Source organism: Aphidius gifuensis, linkage group LG5, assembly GCF_014905175.1.
Source record: "Aphidius gifuensis isolate YNYX2018 linkage group LG5, ASM1490517v1, whole genome shotgun sequence".
Lineage (NCBI taxonomy): Eukaryota > Metazoa > Arthropoda > Insecta > Hymenoptera > Braconidae > Aphidius > Aphidius gifuensis.
In genome coordinates this window covers 3,786,190-3,800,421 of record NC_057792.1, presented here as the reverse complement: position 1 = coordinate 3,800,421, position 14,232 = coordinate 3,786,190, and the positions used below count along the sequence as shown (strand labels likewise).

Here is a 14,232-nt window from a genome sequence, read left to right as displayed (position 1 = left end):
TGTTTATTTACATTTTTTTTTGTTGACATATTGCCAATACTTGTTGCAAAATCATTGAATAATAATTATAAATAAAAGTACAAGTTAAAATAATTATAGACACAATTTTAAACATAAAAATGTCAACCTGGATGGCATTAGGATACAACTCGATGATTAATTATCTTGTTGACAATAATATTAAGACTGATGAATTTGATAAATTTCCATTATTGCTAATAAAAGATATAATTAAAAATGTATATTTGAAAAATGAAAAAGTTAAAAAAACTAATACACAGTTGAAGCATTTTTTAAATAATAATATTAATCAAATTAAAAGTGATGTGTCATTAAAAATTAAATATCCAGATAAAGTATTTAATATAAATACTGATTTTAATTCACATCAAACACATTTGAAACAAGAAAAAATAAAAAAATACTCAAGCTACTTGATTAATCATCGGGATCAATTAATCAATGCAAAAAAAACAAACAAAGGATGGGCTGAATTAGCTGATGTTTTTTATGAAGTGATGACTAAAGATTATCAGTATGATATTAAAACTGGAATTGTTAAGCATAATGAAAAACGTAAACACAGAATGTTTTTAAGTGGTAATGTTGATGCAATTATTTCGGAAATTGATTTGTTAAATTCATCAAAATTGGATAAATTAAAAATTAAAAAAAAACCACCACAACGTGTTACATCATCAAATACATCAAAGAAAAAAAAACCAACACCACCGACTTCTCCAATTGCAAAACGAATAAGAAGTAAAATTAAATAAAAAAATATTTATTTATATTTTTATAAGTATTAATAATTATTTTTATTTAAAAAAATTAACAATGAGTTTATATTAATTTGTGTTTATTAATTTAATTATTTTTATTTATATAATGTAATTTTTTTTGAGGAAATATTTTAGACGATTTCGATTTGATATTATTGTTATTAAATATCTTTTTTTTTTTTTCGTCATTAAGATTTTTAATAATTTAATTCATAAATGAATATATTGCAAAGAATGGACATTTTATTTTAATGAGCCTCAGGCAAATTTATGACGAATAGGAATTTTTTTATTTTAAATTTTAAGATCAATAAATAAATTATGAAATTGTTTTTGTTGATCAACATTAATTTTGTTGGGGAAAACTGATGAATATTATTATTTTTTTGGGGCATATATTTTTTCTAGGACAATAACAAACATAATAGCCGAATATAATAATAAAAAATAAGTATAATATTTTTTTTAAACCAATTTTTTATGTAGAGAATGTACTCACGTTATTTGAATATATTTAGTTATTTCATGATGACATTAACTTTCTGTTTCATTAATATTTATATGTTTTGTTTGGTGTAATGAAAGTACTTGGCAGTGCTCTTTGATGTATAATATCTTTTAGCCAATAAAATGAAGTTCTTGGTGTTCTTGTACGTTGAGAACTATTGTGATCCACATGAACAATACCAAGTGGTTGACTAAAATTAAATTAAAAAATAAATTATTTACATATTCAAGTACACAATTAATCATTTTACAAATAAGAATAATGAATATAAAATTAAATTAATTTTACCTGTATCCAAATAGCCATTCGAAACTATCTAATAAACTCCAAACAACATATCCCTTGACATTACAATCATCACGATTTTTAGCAATAAGCATTTCTTTCATATGTGAATAAAAATACTTTGTTCGTACCAAATCATAACTACTTCCATCTGATGGAATGCCATTTTCTAATATATAAACTGGTGGATTATTGTATTTATTTTTAATAATTCTCAACATATCTCCGAGACCTTCAGGAACAATCTAATAAATAATAAAATATAAATCATTAATTTATCATCATTCGAAAAAATTAGGTTTTTATTTGAAAATAATAATTAACATACTGGTAACCAAGCTGCTACATCTATTGGCCACTCGTTATTTATTGTCATATTAACACCTGAGTCTTCAAACCATTTTTCGGATGGTGTTTTTTTAACATTAGTAGCCATTTTTGATGTATAATAATTGAGACCAAAATAATCAGATGTACCTCTATTTTTAAAATAATAATTTTTTTTATATTAATAAATAATAATAATTAAATTATGTACATAAACAATTTTTTTTCCATCAATAAAATACTCACTTAATTAATTTGATCATTGATTTAGATAATTCAGGTAGTCTTGACGTTGATAAACCTTCTAAATAACTATTTTCCTTGATTCTTTGTTTCATGATGTCTGGATAATCACCTTCTTTTGAAAATATTGGATTTGATAACCATCCACAGTTATACTCAAATGCAATATCAGCACTTTCTGGTTCACTTGAATTTGCTGGATAAAAATTCCAGCAAACATTGACAACACCAATTTGACTGTCTGAATTATTAAATTTATTTTTAAACATGTGATAAACTTGAGCATGAGCTACAAGCATATTGTGTCCACAAATATAAGGCCCCTTTCCATTGAATGTATCACCTTAAAAAGAGATCGGTTGTTATTATTCTATCAATAAGTATATCTATTATTGCATTTATTTAAATTGTCTTAAAATAAAAAATATACATACCAGGTGGTAATTCACCTTTTCCATGTCCATAATAACAATATGCAATTGGTTCATTAATTGTTGACCAAAATTTAACTATATTAGCAAAATTTTCAAATACAACCTGAGCATAATTATTAAAAGCAATAATCATTTTTTCAGAATTCCATCCTCCGAACTTATCAAATATTGCTGGATGATCCCAGTGATAGAGTGTGACAAATGGTATCATTCCTTGTTTTTTGACCTCATTTAAAACGTTTTTATAATGGTTTATTGCATTATAATTTATATTATCAATTGAACCAGTTGGTAATATTCTTGACCAGCTCAATGACATCCGGAAAATTTTAAACTGTTGAAAAACATAAAATCACATATACATAAATAAATGTAATTTAAAAATTAGCAAGAGATTATTTCATATAAAAAGTAAAATTATTGATTGATATAAATAGAATAAAATTTTTTTACTAACGTTTCCATTTGCAGCAAGTTTAATGTCTTCTTTGTATTTGTGATAGGAGTCACAAGCAATGTCAGCATTGACAAAGTTATTTTTGCCATTCATGTATCGAAACCTCATTTAAATCATGTTCAGTTTCGAAAACATATTCCGAACTCTCCTTCTAATTTTAACATGCGAAAATTTATGTACATCAGCTAGAGAATTGAAAATTTTCTACAATTCGAAAATTTTTAAACTGATGATTAGCACTGAAATAACATTATTCAAAGTCATTGGCTTGATATTTTCATTGTTGTGTATGTGTTTCAGTGACGTATAATCGTTGTCAAGTCAATGACCAAATTATAATGAATTCAACATTAATGCAAATAAATTTTAATTTAATTAATTGTTATTATTAATTGATTATACTCATAATTCAATTAAATATTGTTATAAATTAAATTAATTATTATTATTATTAATTAAATTGATTATTATGACTGAATTCAATTAATATTATTATAAACTAAATTAATTATTGCTTATTTATTGAACTGATGTATAAAATTAAATTGATTAATACATATTTATTGGATTGATTATTATTTATTAAATTGATTTTTATTGTTTATTAAATTAATTGATATTATTGATTAAATTAATTTTTATTTTTGATTTATATGATTATTATTATTGATTTAATTGATTATTATTGTTTATTAAATTGATTATTATTGATTTAATTAATTATTATTATTATAATTTAATTGATTATTATTATTATTTATTGGATTGATTATTATCATTTATTAAATTGATCTTTATTGTTTATATTAAATTGATTATTGATATTAATTTACCAATATATTATTGGATTTAATTGATTATTATTGTTTATTAAATTAATTGATATTATTGATTAAATTAATTTTTATTTTTAATTTAATTGATTATTATTATTGATTCACTAATTATTACGCTAATTTAATTGATTATTAAAGTCACATGCATCAAAATCTTCGTTTCTGAAACATTGCTATGGTCATTTAATTCAAAAGTAAATTATTGGATTTTTATGCACAAATCCACAATTTCAATTTTCTGTATTTGTTACACAAAAAATATAAAATGCGTGTACTCATCCCAATTACTTGGTGATTTACCTAATATTAAATAAATAAGTAAGTTAAGAGTTTAAAAAAAAAAAAATAATAAAGAACGTTAAAAAAAAACTTTCGATTAAATATTATTTTTTATATTTACCATCAACATCCCATGCTCCCTCAGTTTGGAAAGCCGAGCTTGCAACACCAATCATCAAATCATCAGGAAATTTTAAAAGTTCATCATCACCTGATAGATCAGACAGACTCTCAATTGTTCTTGCAAATATCAAGCTGGAATTTTATCAGTAGTTTGTGTTAATAATATTCAATTGACGATATTAAATATATGTATTTTAAAAAAACAAAAAAATTATAAAATTCATACCAAAGTAAAAGCAAAAATAATTGTAATCCAATTGAGATTGGCTTCATTTTTTTATTTTAAATGTGTATCTGAGAAAACTACGCAACAAAAAAAATTAATATAAAAATAAATTGTATTTGTTTAATAATAATATATTCAAAAAAAAAATGGAACGTATCATATTGCAGTTGAGCAAATATATTAGCAATGTTTAAAAATAAAATATTTTCAATGTATTATAAATTCAAATTATTAAATAAAAAATAAAATATAATTACCCACGGTTTGACTTTGTTTTGAAAGTATATAGTCTTCTCGAAAGTTGATTGATTAAAAAATTGATTCACACTGATTTTAATGAAAAAATGTAGTCCATTATATACTACTGAAAAAACTAGAGCATTATTCATGAGAAAAACCAGAGTTGACCCGAGGCTATTCTATTGCCAAAAAAATATGTTTTAAAAAAATCAATGCATAGTCAGTCTAAAATAGAGCAACAAAATAAAGAAAGGCTAAGCTTCAGCGTCATGATAATCTTTTTCCCTTAGATTTCCGATAAACTTTTAAAATTATTGGGGAAACATGAAGAAGAAGAGGTAAACATAACAGATAAACAAGTAAAAAAAAAGAAAAAAGTTAGTAAAATATTTTTTTTTCAATAAAATTTTTTATAATTATACTAGCTTCATTTACAAATATTTTTTTTTATTTGAATTTATATAGTTCCATTAGAAAATGAATGTCATTTGTCTAAAAAAATACATGACAAGAAATGAAAACAGTATAACGATTTCAATTGAAAAACAAAAAATCATTATTCGACGCTTGACTATAAATTTTTTACACTTATGTATATCTATTTAAATTTCAAACGATTCTTTATATCAAAATTAACAAAACAAAAAAATTACATTATATAAATGAAAAAGATTACTTTTAAGACTTTATCAAAAAGAATTTTTTCTCGATAGCGTTGTCATCTTCAGTATCCTAGAATTAAAAAATAAGAAAAAAAAAATAGAATTATCTTTTAAAAATATGGAAAATAAAAAACTCACCTTTCCAATGAAGATGACAATGTCAGCACACTCGTAGATTTTATCGTGGAATGATTTTTTTATTAAAATAATTTGTTGATTTGTTTTAAGCCGCATGAGATAATTCATCAAACATAAAAATTGTTTATCATCAAGCTGATCGTCAATATTGTCAAGCAACAAAAATGGTAAATGATTTATTTTACTAAGGCCAAATAAAAGTGCCAGGCCAGCTAATGATTTATTTTTTTCATCAAGTGAATCAATTAATTCGTCTGTATATTCAATTTGTATTTCACCCAAATATGGCTCTTCTGGATTTTCACAAACAAATTTTACACTGTTATCATCTTTTCCATCACTTAGCATCTATAAAAAATGAAAATCAATCAACAATCCATAATTGCCATTATAAAAATATTAATTAAAATTTAATTACCGAATATATTTCATTGACATCAATAGCAAGTTGACAAAAAAAATTCATAAAACATTGACTTCTATTATTCTTAATAGAATTAAATTTTCTACGTATGCTAGAATTTATAGAAACTTTTTTAATTTTATTTTCCAAATGATTCATTTCACTATTCATTGTATCAATATCTTTTTGAATACCCTTCATAACAACAATTTCGTCAGATAAATTTTTTATTTTTTTACAAAAAACATTTTTTATTATTTTTCGTTTGTTTACGTCTGTTATATTTAGGAATTCATCAGGCAATTTATATTTTTTTTTTTTATTTTTATCGTAAGTAAAAGCATGATCTTCATCATCGCTTTCATAATCATTATTATCTTTTTCTATTATCGCAACAGCAGCTTTCCAAACTCCATCATCCATTATTAATGTATTTAATTTTTCTTGTTCATGAATTTTTATTTTTGATGTTTTTTCCCTTTCCATTGATATTATATCAATACAAGCATCAAATTGTAAACTCATTTGTCTTAATATTTCAATTTGTTTTTCTGCATCATTATTTTTATCTAATTTATTTTTATCAATATCAAATTGTAATTTTTTATTGACTTTAACATTTGTTACACCATTTATGCTTTTAAATAATGTTATCACTTCATCAAATTTTCGATCAAGTTTCATTCGATCTGCTTTTATACTTGGAATACTGATAAAAAAATAATATTTAATTAAATTATTAAATTAAATAATTATATTTTAAATATTTACTCACTCTATACATTGACTTGGTAATAAATCTTTACAAATTTTAGATATATTTATTCCATTATTTTTATTAGTATCATCATTATCTGGTGATATTTTTTTAAATGGAGCCAATTTTTCAATACATTCGTCAAGTTTTATTACAATCTCATTGACTACTGTTGTCCAAACTTCAGCTGCTTTTTTTTTCATCATTTCAAGATCTTTCTCAAGATAGTGTGTTTCAAATGAATAATATTCCATGGTTTTTTTATGCTATTAAAAAAAAAAAAACGAATGTAAATTATAAATAAATAATATTTTACACACACATTTAAAATTTACCAGCGAATCTTTAAGTCCTTCAATATTAACAACTGATTTTTTAAGATGATCAACTTTTGTTTTTACTCTATTTAATGTTGTTTTTAAACTTTCTTCTTCTGATCCTTCTGAATTTAAATCTTTTTTTAATCGATCATATTTTGCTTTATACTTAATTGAACCACATATTTCTTCAAAAATTAATGTTCTTTCTTCTGATGTTTGATTAACGATTGAATCAATAATTTTTCTGTTAATTAATATATTGTTTTGTTCAGTTTTAAATTCTTTTTTTAAAGAATCAAAATATGTTTTTCTGGATACCAACTAATCAACATATAAATATATAATTATTTATATTTTATTAAATTATTTATTAAAGCACTGTATCTATACCTTATTATCAAGACAATATTCTGATTGTTTATTTTCAATTGAACGTTTAAATACTTTGTCGGTTCCATCGTCAGCTTTTATTTTGAGGGCAACATATGTTTCACTGTAAAATTATTAATAATAATTCAATATCAAATTTATTAAAATAATTAATACAAAAATTGAATTATGTTACCTTCTTGGATCTTGATGACCATTTTCATCTTTATATTTAAAACTTTCCAAACTGTGTGATGAATCATTTGGTAATTCTCCAAGTGCAAATAAAATGGCATCAATAAAATTGGATTGGCCTTAAACATTAAATAAATGAATAATTTATAACAATAAACAAATGTATTAATTTTCAATTATTACCTAATTTATTGTCTTCTAGTATTGTTAACCATTGACAATTATCGACCAGTTCAATCACAGTTATTCCATGAAATGACAAAAAATCTGATATTTCAATTTTGAGTAAACGACCTGATGGCATTTTGTTATTATTTTATTTTTAAATAAAAAACACAAAAACAAACAAACAAACTGAACTGAATTTATCTGTATCAATAATACGTGTATACATTTATTTCCAATCACAATTAATTTGTTTTTAATTAATAATTCAACAAGTAAACTGTGTAAATTAAATTTTATTAATATCAAATTTTATTTTTATAATAATTAGTTGTTTTGGAGTTAATTAAATAATGCTCATACTATTGACAATCATGACATCATGTATGTGTAATATCTAGAAGACAGTTCCTGTTCCATTGTCTCCATTTTGTTATTTTTTTTTGACGTATGGAAAAAAAAAAAAAAAAAACTAGAATTTATAACTGTATATTTTAGTCTAGACAGAGTGGTGCTTTGTTCAACACATTTATATAAAGGGTGCACACTGTTATACACAGTTATACACCACATGATCCAAAAATGAAAAAAATAACAGAAAGAAAGGACCATTAATTTCTAACAATTATATTAACTTTTTCATTACAACTAAGCATCGAAAAAAAAAAACACAAAAAATTACACATTAAAAAAAACCTGAACTAGTAATATATTTTTGTTTTAATTACTCTAAAAAATTTATATTCTTTTTTTTTTTATATAAAAAAATTAAACAAAGGTTTACTTTTTTTATATTTTGTCTTTCACTTAATAAAATTTAATAATATAGATTCAAATGATGAATCTCCAATGTGAGAATACATGTTTGCTTTTTTTTTTTTTTAAATGAAGATACTTTGATTGTTTAATACGCAAAACTATAAAAAAATACTAATACTATAAATTAAAATTAAATATAAAATATAAAAGTAAGAAAAAAAAAAAAAGAAATAAAAAAATTAATCTTGAGTTGCATTCTCTTCAATAAAATTATTAGCTTCTTCACGTGTTACACAGACAACATTTGAAATTTTATTTCTATATATATAACAGTATAACGATTTCAATTGAAAAACAAAAAAATTACATTATATAAATGAAAAAGATAATTTTACTTTTAAGACTTTATCAAAAAGAATTTTTTCTCGATAGCGTTGTCATCTTCAGTATCCTAGAATAAAAAAATGAATGAAAAACGGAAATTTCTTTTAAACATATGGAAAATAAAAAACTCACTTTTCCAACGAAGATGACAATGTCAGCACACTCGTAGATTTTATCGTGGAATGATTTTTTTATTAAAACAATTTGTTGATTTGTTTTAAGCTGCATGAGATAATTCATCAAACATAAAAATTGTTTATCATCAAGCTGATCATCAATATTGTCAAGCAACAAAAATGGTAAATGATTTATTTTACTAAGGCCAAATAAAAGTGCCAGGCCAGCTAATGATTTATTTTTTTCATCAAGTGAATTAATTAATTCGTCTGTATATTGAATTTGTATTTCACCCAAATATGGCTCTTCTGGATTTTCACAAACAAATTTTACACTGTTATCATCTTTTCCATCACTCAGCATCTATAAAAAATAAAAATTAATTAACAATTCATCATTGCAATTGAAAAAATAATAATTGAAATTTAATTACCGAATATATTTCATTGACATCAATAGCAAGTTGACAAAAAAAATTCATAAAACATTGAATTCTATTATTTTTGATAGAATTAAATTTTCTACGTATACTAGAATTTATAGAAACTTTTTTAGTTTTATTTTCCAAATAATTTATTTCATTATTCATTGTATCAATGTGTTTTTGAATACCCCTCATAACATTAATTTCATCCAATAAATTCCTCATTTTTTTACACATAACATCTTTTATTATTTTACGTTTTTTTTCATCTGTTATATCTAATAAATTATCAGGCAACTTATAGTTGTTTTTTTTATTTCTATAGTAAGTAAAATCATGATCTTCATCATCATTTTCACAATCATTACCATTTTTTTTTGTCATCTTAACAGAAGTTTTCCAAACTTCATTATCCATTGCTAATTGAATTAATTTTTCTTTTTCATGAGATTTCATTTTTGATGTTTTTTTCCATTCTTTTGATGCTTCATCAATACAAGTATCAAATTGTAAACCTATTTGTCTTAATATTTTAATTTGTTCTTTTGCATCATTATTTTCATCTAATTTATTTTTATCAATATCAAATTGTAATTTTTTATTGACTTTAACATTTGTTACACCATTTATGCTTTTAAATAATGTTATCAATTCACCGAATTTTCTATCAAGTTTCATTTGATCTTCTTTTACACTTGGAATACTAATAAAAAAAAAATAATATTTAATTAATTTTAAATTCAATAATTATATTTATGTTTGTATTTCAAATATTTACTCACTTTATACATTTGAAACATTCACTCGATAATAAATGTCTACTAATTTTAGCTATACTTATTTCATTATTTTTATTAGTATCATCATTATCTGGTGATATTTTTTCAAATGGAGCCAATTTTTCTATACACTCGTCAAGTTTTATTATAATTCCATTGACTACTGTTGTCCAAACTTCAGCTGATTTTTGTTTCATCATTTTACAATCTTGATTAAAATAGTGTACTACAAATGAATAATATTCAGTGATACGTTTATCCTAATAAAAAAAAAAAACGAATATAAATTTTAAATAAATAATTTTTCACACGCATTTAATATTTACCAGCGATTCTTCAAGTTCTTTTATTTTAACAACTGATTTTTTAAGATGATCAACTTTTGTTTTTACTGTATTTAATGTTGTTTTTAAACTTTCTTCTTCTGATTCTTCTGAATTTAATTCTTTTTTTAATCGATCATATTTTGTTTTATACTTAATTGAACCACATATTTCTTCAAAAATTAATGTTCTTTCTTCTGATGTTTGATTAACGATTGAATCAATAATTTTTTTGTTAATTAATATATTGTTTTGTTCGGTTTTAAATTCTTTTTTTAAAGAATCAAAATATGTTTTTCTGGATACCAACTAATCAACATATAAATATATAATTATTTATATTTTATTAAATTATTTATTAAAGCTATAACTACTGTATCTATACCTTATTATCAAGACAATATTCTGATTGTTTATTTTCAATTGAACGTTGAAATACTTTGTCTATTCCATCAGCAGCTTTTATTTTGAGGACAACATATGTTTCACTGTAAAATTATTAATAATAATTCAATATAAAATTTATTAAAAGAATAAAAACAAAAATTAAATTATGTTACCTTCTTGGATCTTGATGACCATTTTCATCTTTATATTTAAAACTTTCCAAACTGTGTGATGAATCATTCGGTAATTCTCCAAGTGCAAATAGAATGGCATCAATAAAATTGGATTGGCCTTGAACATTAAATAAATAAATAATTTATAACAATAAACAAATGTATTAATTTTTAATTATTACCTAATTTATTGTCTTCTAGTATTGTTAACCATTGACAATTATCAACCAGTTCAATCACAGTTATTCCATGAAATGACAAAAAATCTGATATTTCAATTTTGAGTAAACGACCTGATGGCATTTTGTTATTATTTTATTTTGAAATAAACAACACTAAAACTAATAAACAAACTGAACTGAATTTATCTTTGTCAAGAATACTTTATCAAGAATAATTTATTTCCAATCACAATTAAATTGTTTTTAATTGATAATTCAACAAGTAAACTTTGTAAATTAAATTTTATGTGTGTACATAATATCTAGTACATCTAGACAGCTCGTGTCACATTGTCTCCATTTTGTTATCTTTTTTTTGACTCATGTAAAAAAAAAAAAAAAAAAAAAAAACCAGAAATCATAACTATATATAGAGTGCACACAGTTATACACCACATGATCTTAAAGTAAAAAAAAATAACAGAAAAAAAAGACCTTTAATTTTTAACATTTATATTAACTTTTTCATTACAAGTAAGCATCCAAAAAAAAAAACACAAAAAAACCTGAACTAGCAATATATTTTTTGTTTTAATTACCCTAAAATATTTATGTTCTTTTTTTTTATACTAATAAAATACTAATACTATAAATTAAAATTAAATATATAATATAAAAGTAAGACAAAAAAAGAAAAAAAAAAGAAATAAAAAAATTAATCTTGAGTTGTAGCATCTTCAATAAAATCATTAGCTTCTTCACGTGTGACACAGACAACATTTGAAATTTTATTTTTATATATAACAGTATAACAATTTTAATTGAGAAACAAAAAATCATTGTTCGACACACTATAAATTTTTTTTACTTATATCTATATAAATTTTAAAAGATTTTTTATATTAAAATTAACAAAACAAAAAAATTACATTATATACAAATGAAAAAGATGATTTTACTTTCAGGACTTTATCAAGAAGAATTTTTTCTCATTAACGTTGTCATCTTCAGTATCCTAGAATCAAAAAATAAGAAAAAAAAAAATAGAATTATCTTTTAAAAATATGGAAAATAAAAAACTCACCTTTCCAATGAAGATGACAATGTCAGCACACTCGTAGATTTTATCGTGAAATGATTTTTTTATTAAAACAATTTGTTGATTTGTTTTAAGCTGCATGAGATAATTCATCAAACATAAAAATTGTTTATCATCAAGCTGATCATCAATATTGTCAAGCAACAAAAATGGTAAATGATTTATTTTACTAAGGCCAAATAAAAGTGCCAGGCCAGCTAATGATTTATTTTTTTCATCAAGTGAATTAATTAATTCGTCTGTATATTCAATTTGTATTTCACCTAAATATGGCTCTTCTGGATTTTCACAAATGAATTTTACACTGTTATTATCTTCTCCATCACTCAGCATCTATGAAAAATAAAAATCAATTAACAATCCATAATTGCCATTATAAAAATATTAATTAAAATTTAATTACCGAATATATTTCATTGACATCAATAGCAAGTTGACAAAAAAAATTCATAAAACATTGAATTCTATTATTCTTAATAAAATTAAATTTTCTACGTATGCTAGAATTTATAGAAATTTTTTTAATTTTATTTTCCAAATAATTTATTTCATTATTTATTGTATCAATTTCTCTTTGAATACCCTTCATAACATCAAGTTCATCAAGTAAATTCTTCATTTTTTTACACAAAACATCTTTTGTTATTTTTCGTTTTTTTTCATCTGTTATATCTAATAAATTATCAGGCAACTTATAGTTGTTTTTTTTATTTCTATCGTAACTAAAATTATGATCTTCATCATCATTTTTACAATCATTAGCATCTCTTTTTACTATCTTAACAGAAGTTTTCCAAACTCCATTATTCGTTGCTGATTGAAATAATTTTTCTTGTTCATGAATATTCATTTGTAATGTTTTTTTCCACTCTTTCGATGCTTCATCAATACAAGTATTGAATTGTAAACCCATTTGTCTTAATATTTCAATTTGTTTTTTTGCATCATTATTTTTATCTAATTTATTTTTATCAATATCAAATTGTAATTTTTTATTGACTCTAACATTTGTTACACCATTTATGCTTTTAAATAATGTTATCACTTCACCTAATTTTCTATCAAGTTTCATTTGATCTTCTTTTACACTTGGAATACTAATATAAAAAAAAAAATATTTAATTAAATTATTAAATTCTATAATTATATTTATGTTTATATTTTAAATATTTACTCACTCTATACATTTGGAAAGTTCACTTGATAATGAAGGTCTACTAATTTTAGATATACTTATTTCATTATTTTTATTAGTATCATCATCATCATCTGGTGATATTTTTTTAAATGGAGCCAATTTTTCAATACATTCCTCAAGTTTTATTACAATCTCATTGACTACTGTTGTCCAAACTTCAGCTGCTTTTTGTTCCATCATTATACAATCTTCATTAAGATAGTGTACTACAAATGAATAATATTCAGTGGTACTTTTATCCTAATAAAAAAAAAAAACGAATATAAATTTTAAATAAATAATTTTTCACACGCATTTAATATTTACCAGCGATTCTTCAAGTTCTTTTATTTTAACAACTGATTTTTTAAGATGATCAACTTTTGTTTTTACTGTATTTAATGTTGTTTTCAAACTTTCTTCTTCTGATTCTTCTGAATTTAATTCTTTTTTTAATCGATCATATTTGGTTTTATATCTTATTGAACCACATATTTCTTCAAAAATTAATGTTCTTTCTTCTGATGTTTGATTAACGATTGAATCAATAATTTTTCTGTTAATTAATATACTGTTTTGTTCAGTTTTAAATTCTTTTTTTAGAGAATCAAAATATGTTTTTCTGGATACCAACTAATCAACAAACAAATGTATAATTATTTATATTTTATTAAATTATTTATTAATGCACTATACCTAT

At 22.3% G+C, this 14,232-nt stretch overlaps 3 protein-coding genes across 3 annotated transcripts; all 3 read right to left on the bottom strand.

The window, feature by feature from the left end:
• Positions 1-1,332: 1,332 nt before the first annotated feature.
• LOC122856230 lies at positions 1,333-7,888 on the bottom strand. Its single transcript, XM_044157922.1, has 16 exons — positions 7,768-7,888; positions 7,586-7,703; positions 7,036-7,264; positions 6,719-6,966; positions 6,217-6,652; positions 5,959-6,138; positions 5,541-5,888; positions 5,426-5,472; positions 4,273-4,406; positions 4,148-4,172; positions 3,037-3,139; positions 2,580-2,913; positions 2,149-2,488; positions 1,904-2,054; positions 1,579-1,820; positions 1,333-1,480 (listed from the first exon to the last, which is right to left on the bottom strand). Exons 1-16 carry the CDS (start codon positions 7,886-7,888, stop codon positions 1,333-1,335), a joined length of 3,204 nt encoding a protein of 1,067 aa, XP_044013857.1.
• An 859-nt stretch (positions 7,889-8,747) lies between these two features.
• On the bottom strand, positions 8,748-9,508 carry LOC122856229 (structural maintenance of chromosomes protein 1A-like). The gene is made up of 4 exons (XM_044157921.1): positions 9,443-9,508; positions 9,025-9,372; positions 8,913-8,959; positions 8,748-8,826 (listed from the first exon to the last, which is right to left on the bottom strand). The coding sequence occupies exons 1-4, from the start codon at positions 9,488-9,490 to the stop codon at positions 8,748-8,750; spliced, it is 522 nt and encodes a 173-aa protein (XP_044013856.1). The 5' UTR covers positions 9,491-9,508.
• A 2,709-nt stretch (positions 9,509-12,217) lies between these two features.
• Positions 12,218-12,842, bottom strand: LOC122856228 (structural maintenance of chromosomes protein 1B-like). The gene is made up of 3 exons (XM_044157920.1): positions 12,759-12,842; positions 12,341-12,688; positions 12,218-12,271 (listed from the first exon to the last, which is right to left on the bottom strand). Exons 1-3 carry the CDS (start codon positions 12,804-12,806, stop codon positions 12,218-12,220), a joined length of 450 nt encoding a protein of 149 aa, XP_044013855.1. The 5' UTR covers positions 12,807-12,842.
• Between the last annotated feature and the right edge of the window lie 1,390 nt (positions 12,843-14,232).

Excerpts from the sequence above, each read along its gene's own strand:
- LOC122856230 (XM_044157922.1), bottom strand. The coding sequence starts at position 7,888 with ATGCCATCAGGTCGTTTACTCAAAATTGAAATATCAGATTTTTTGTCA. Across the intron at positions 7,265-7,585 it reads GGTCATCAAGATCCAAGAAG|AAAAATTATTGATTCAATCG; the intron begins GTAACATAATTC and ends ATTAATTAACAG. Across the intron at positions 2,489-2,579 it reads AAAAGGTGAATTACCACCTG|GTGATACATTCAATGGAAAG; the intron begins GTATGTATATTT and ends TCTCTTTTTAAG.
- LOC122856229 (XM_044157921.1), bottom strand. The coding sequence starts at position 9,490 with ATGAATTTTTTTTGTCAACTTGCTATTGATGTCAATGAAATATATTCG. Across the intron at positions 9,373-9,442 it reads ATGTCAATGAAATATATTCG|ATGCTGAGTGATGGAAAAGA; the intron begins GTAATTAAATTT and ends TATTTTTTATAG. Across the intron at positions 8,827-8,912 it reads AAAAAATTCTTTTTGATAAA|AAATAAAATTTCAAATGTTG; the intron begins GTCTTAAAAGTA and ends TTATATATATAG.
- LOC122856228 (XM_044157920.1), bottom strand. The coding sequence starts at position 12,806 with ATGAATTTTTTTTGTCAACTTGCTATTGATGTCAATGAAATATATTCG. Across the intron at positions 12,689-12,758 it reads ATGTCAATGAAATATATTCG|ATGCTGAGTGATGGAGAAGA; the intron begins GTAATTAAATTT and ends TATTTTTCATAG. Across the intron at positions 12,272-12,340 it reads TTGTCATCTTCATTGGAAAG|GATACTGAAGATGACAACGT; the intron begins GTGAGTTTTTTA and ends TTTTGATTCTAG.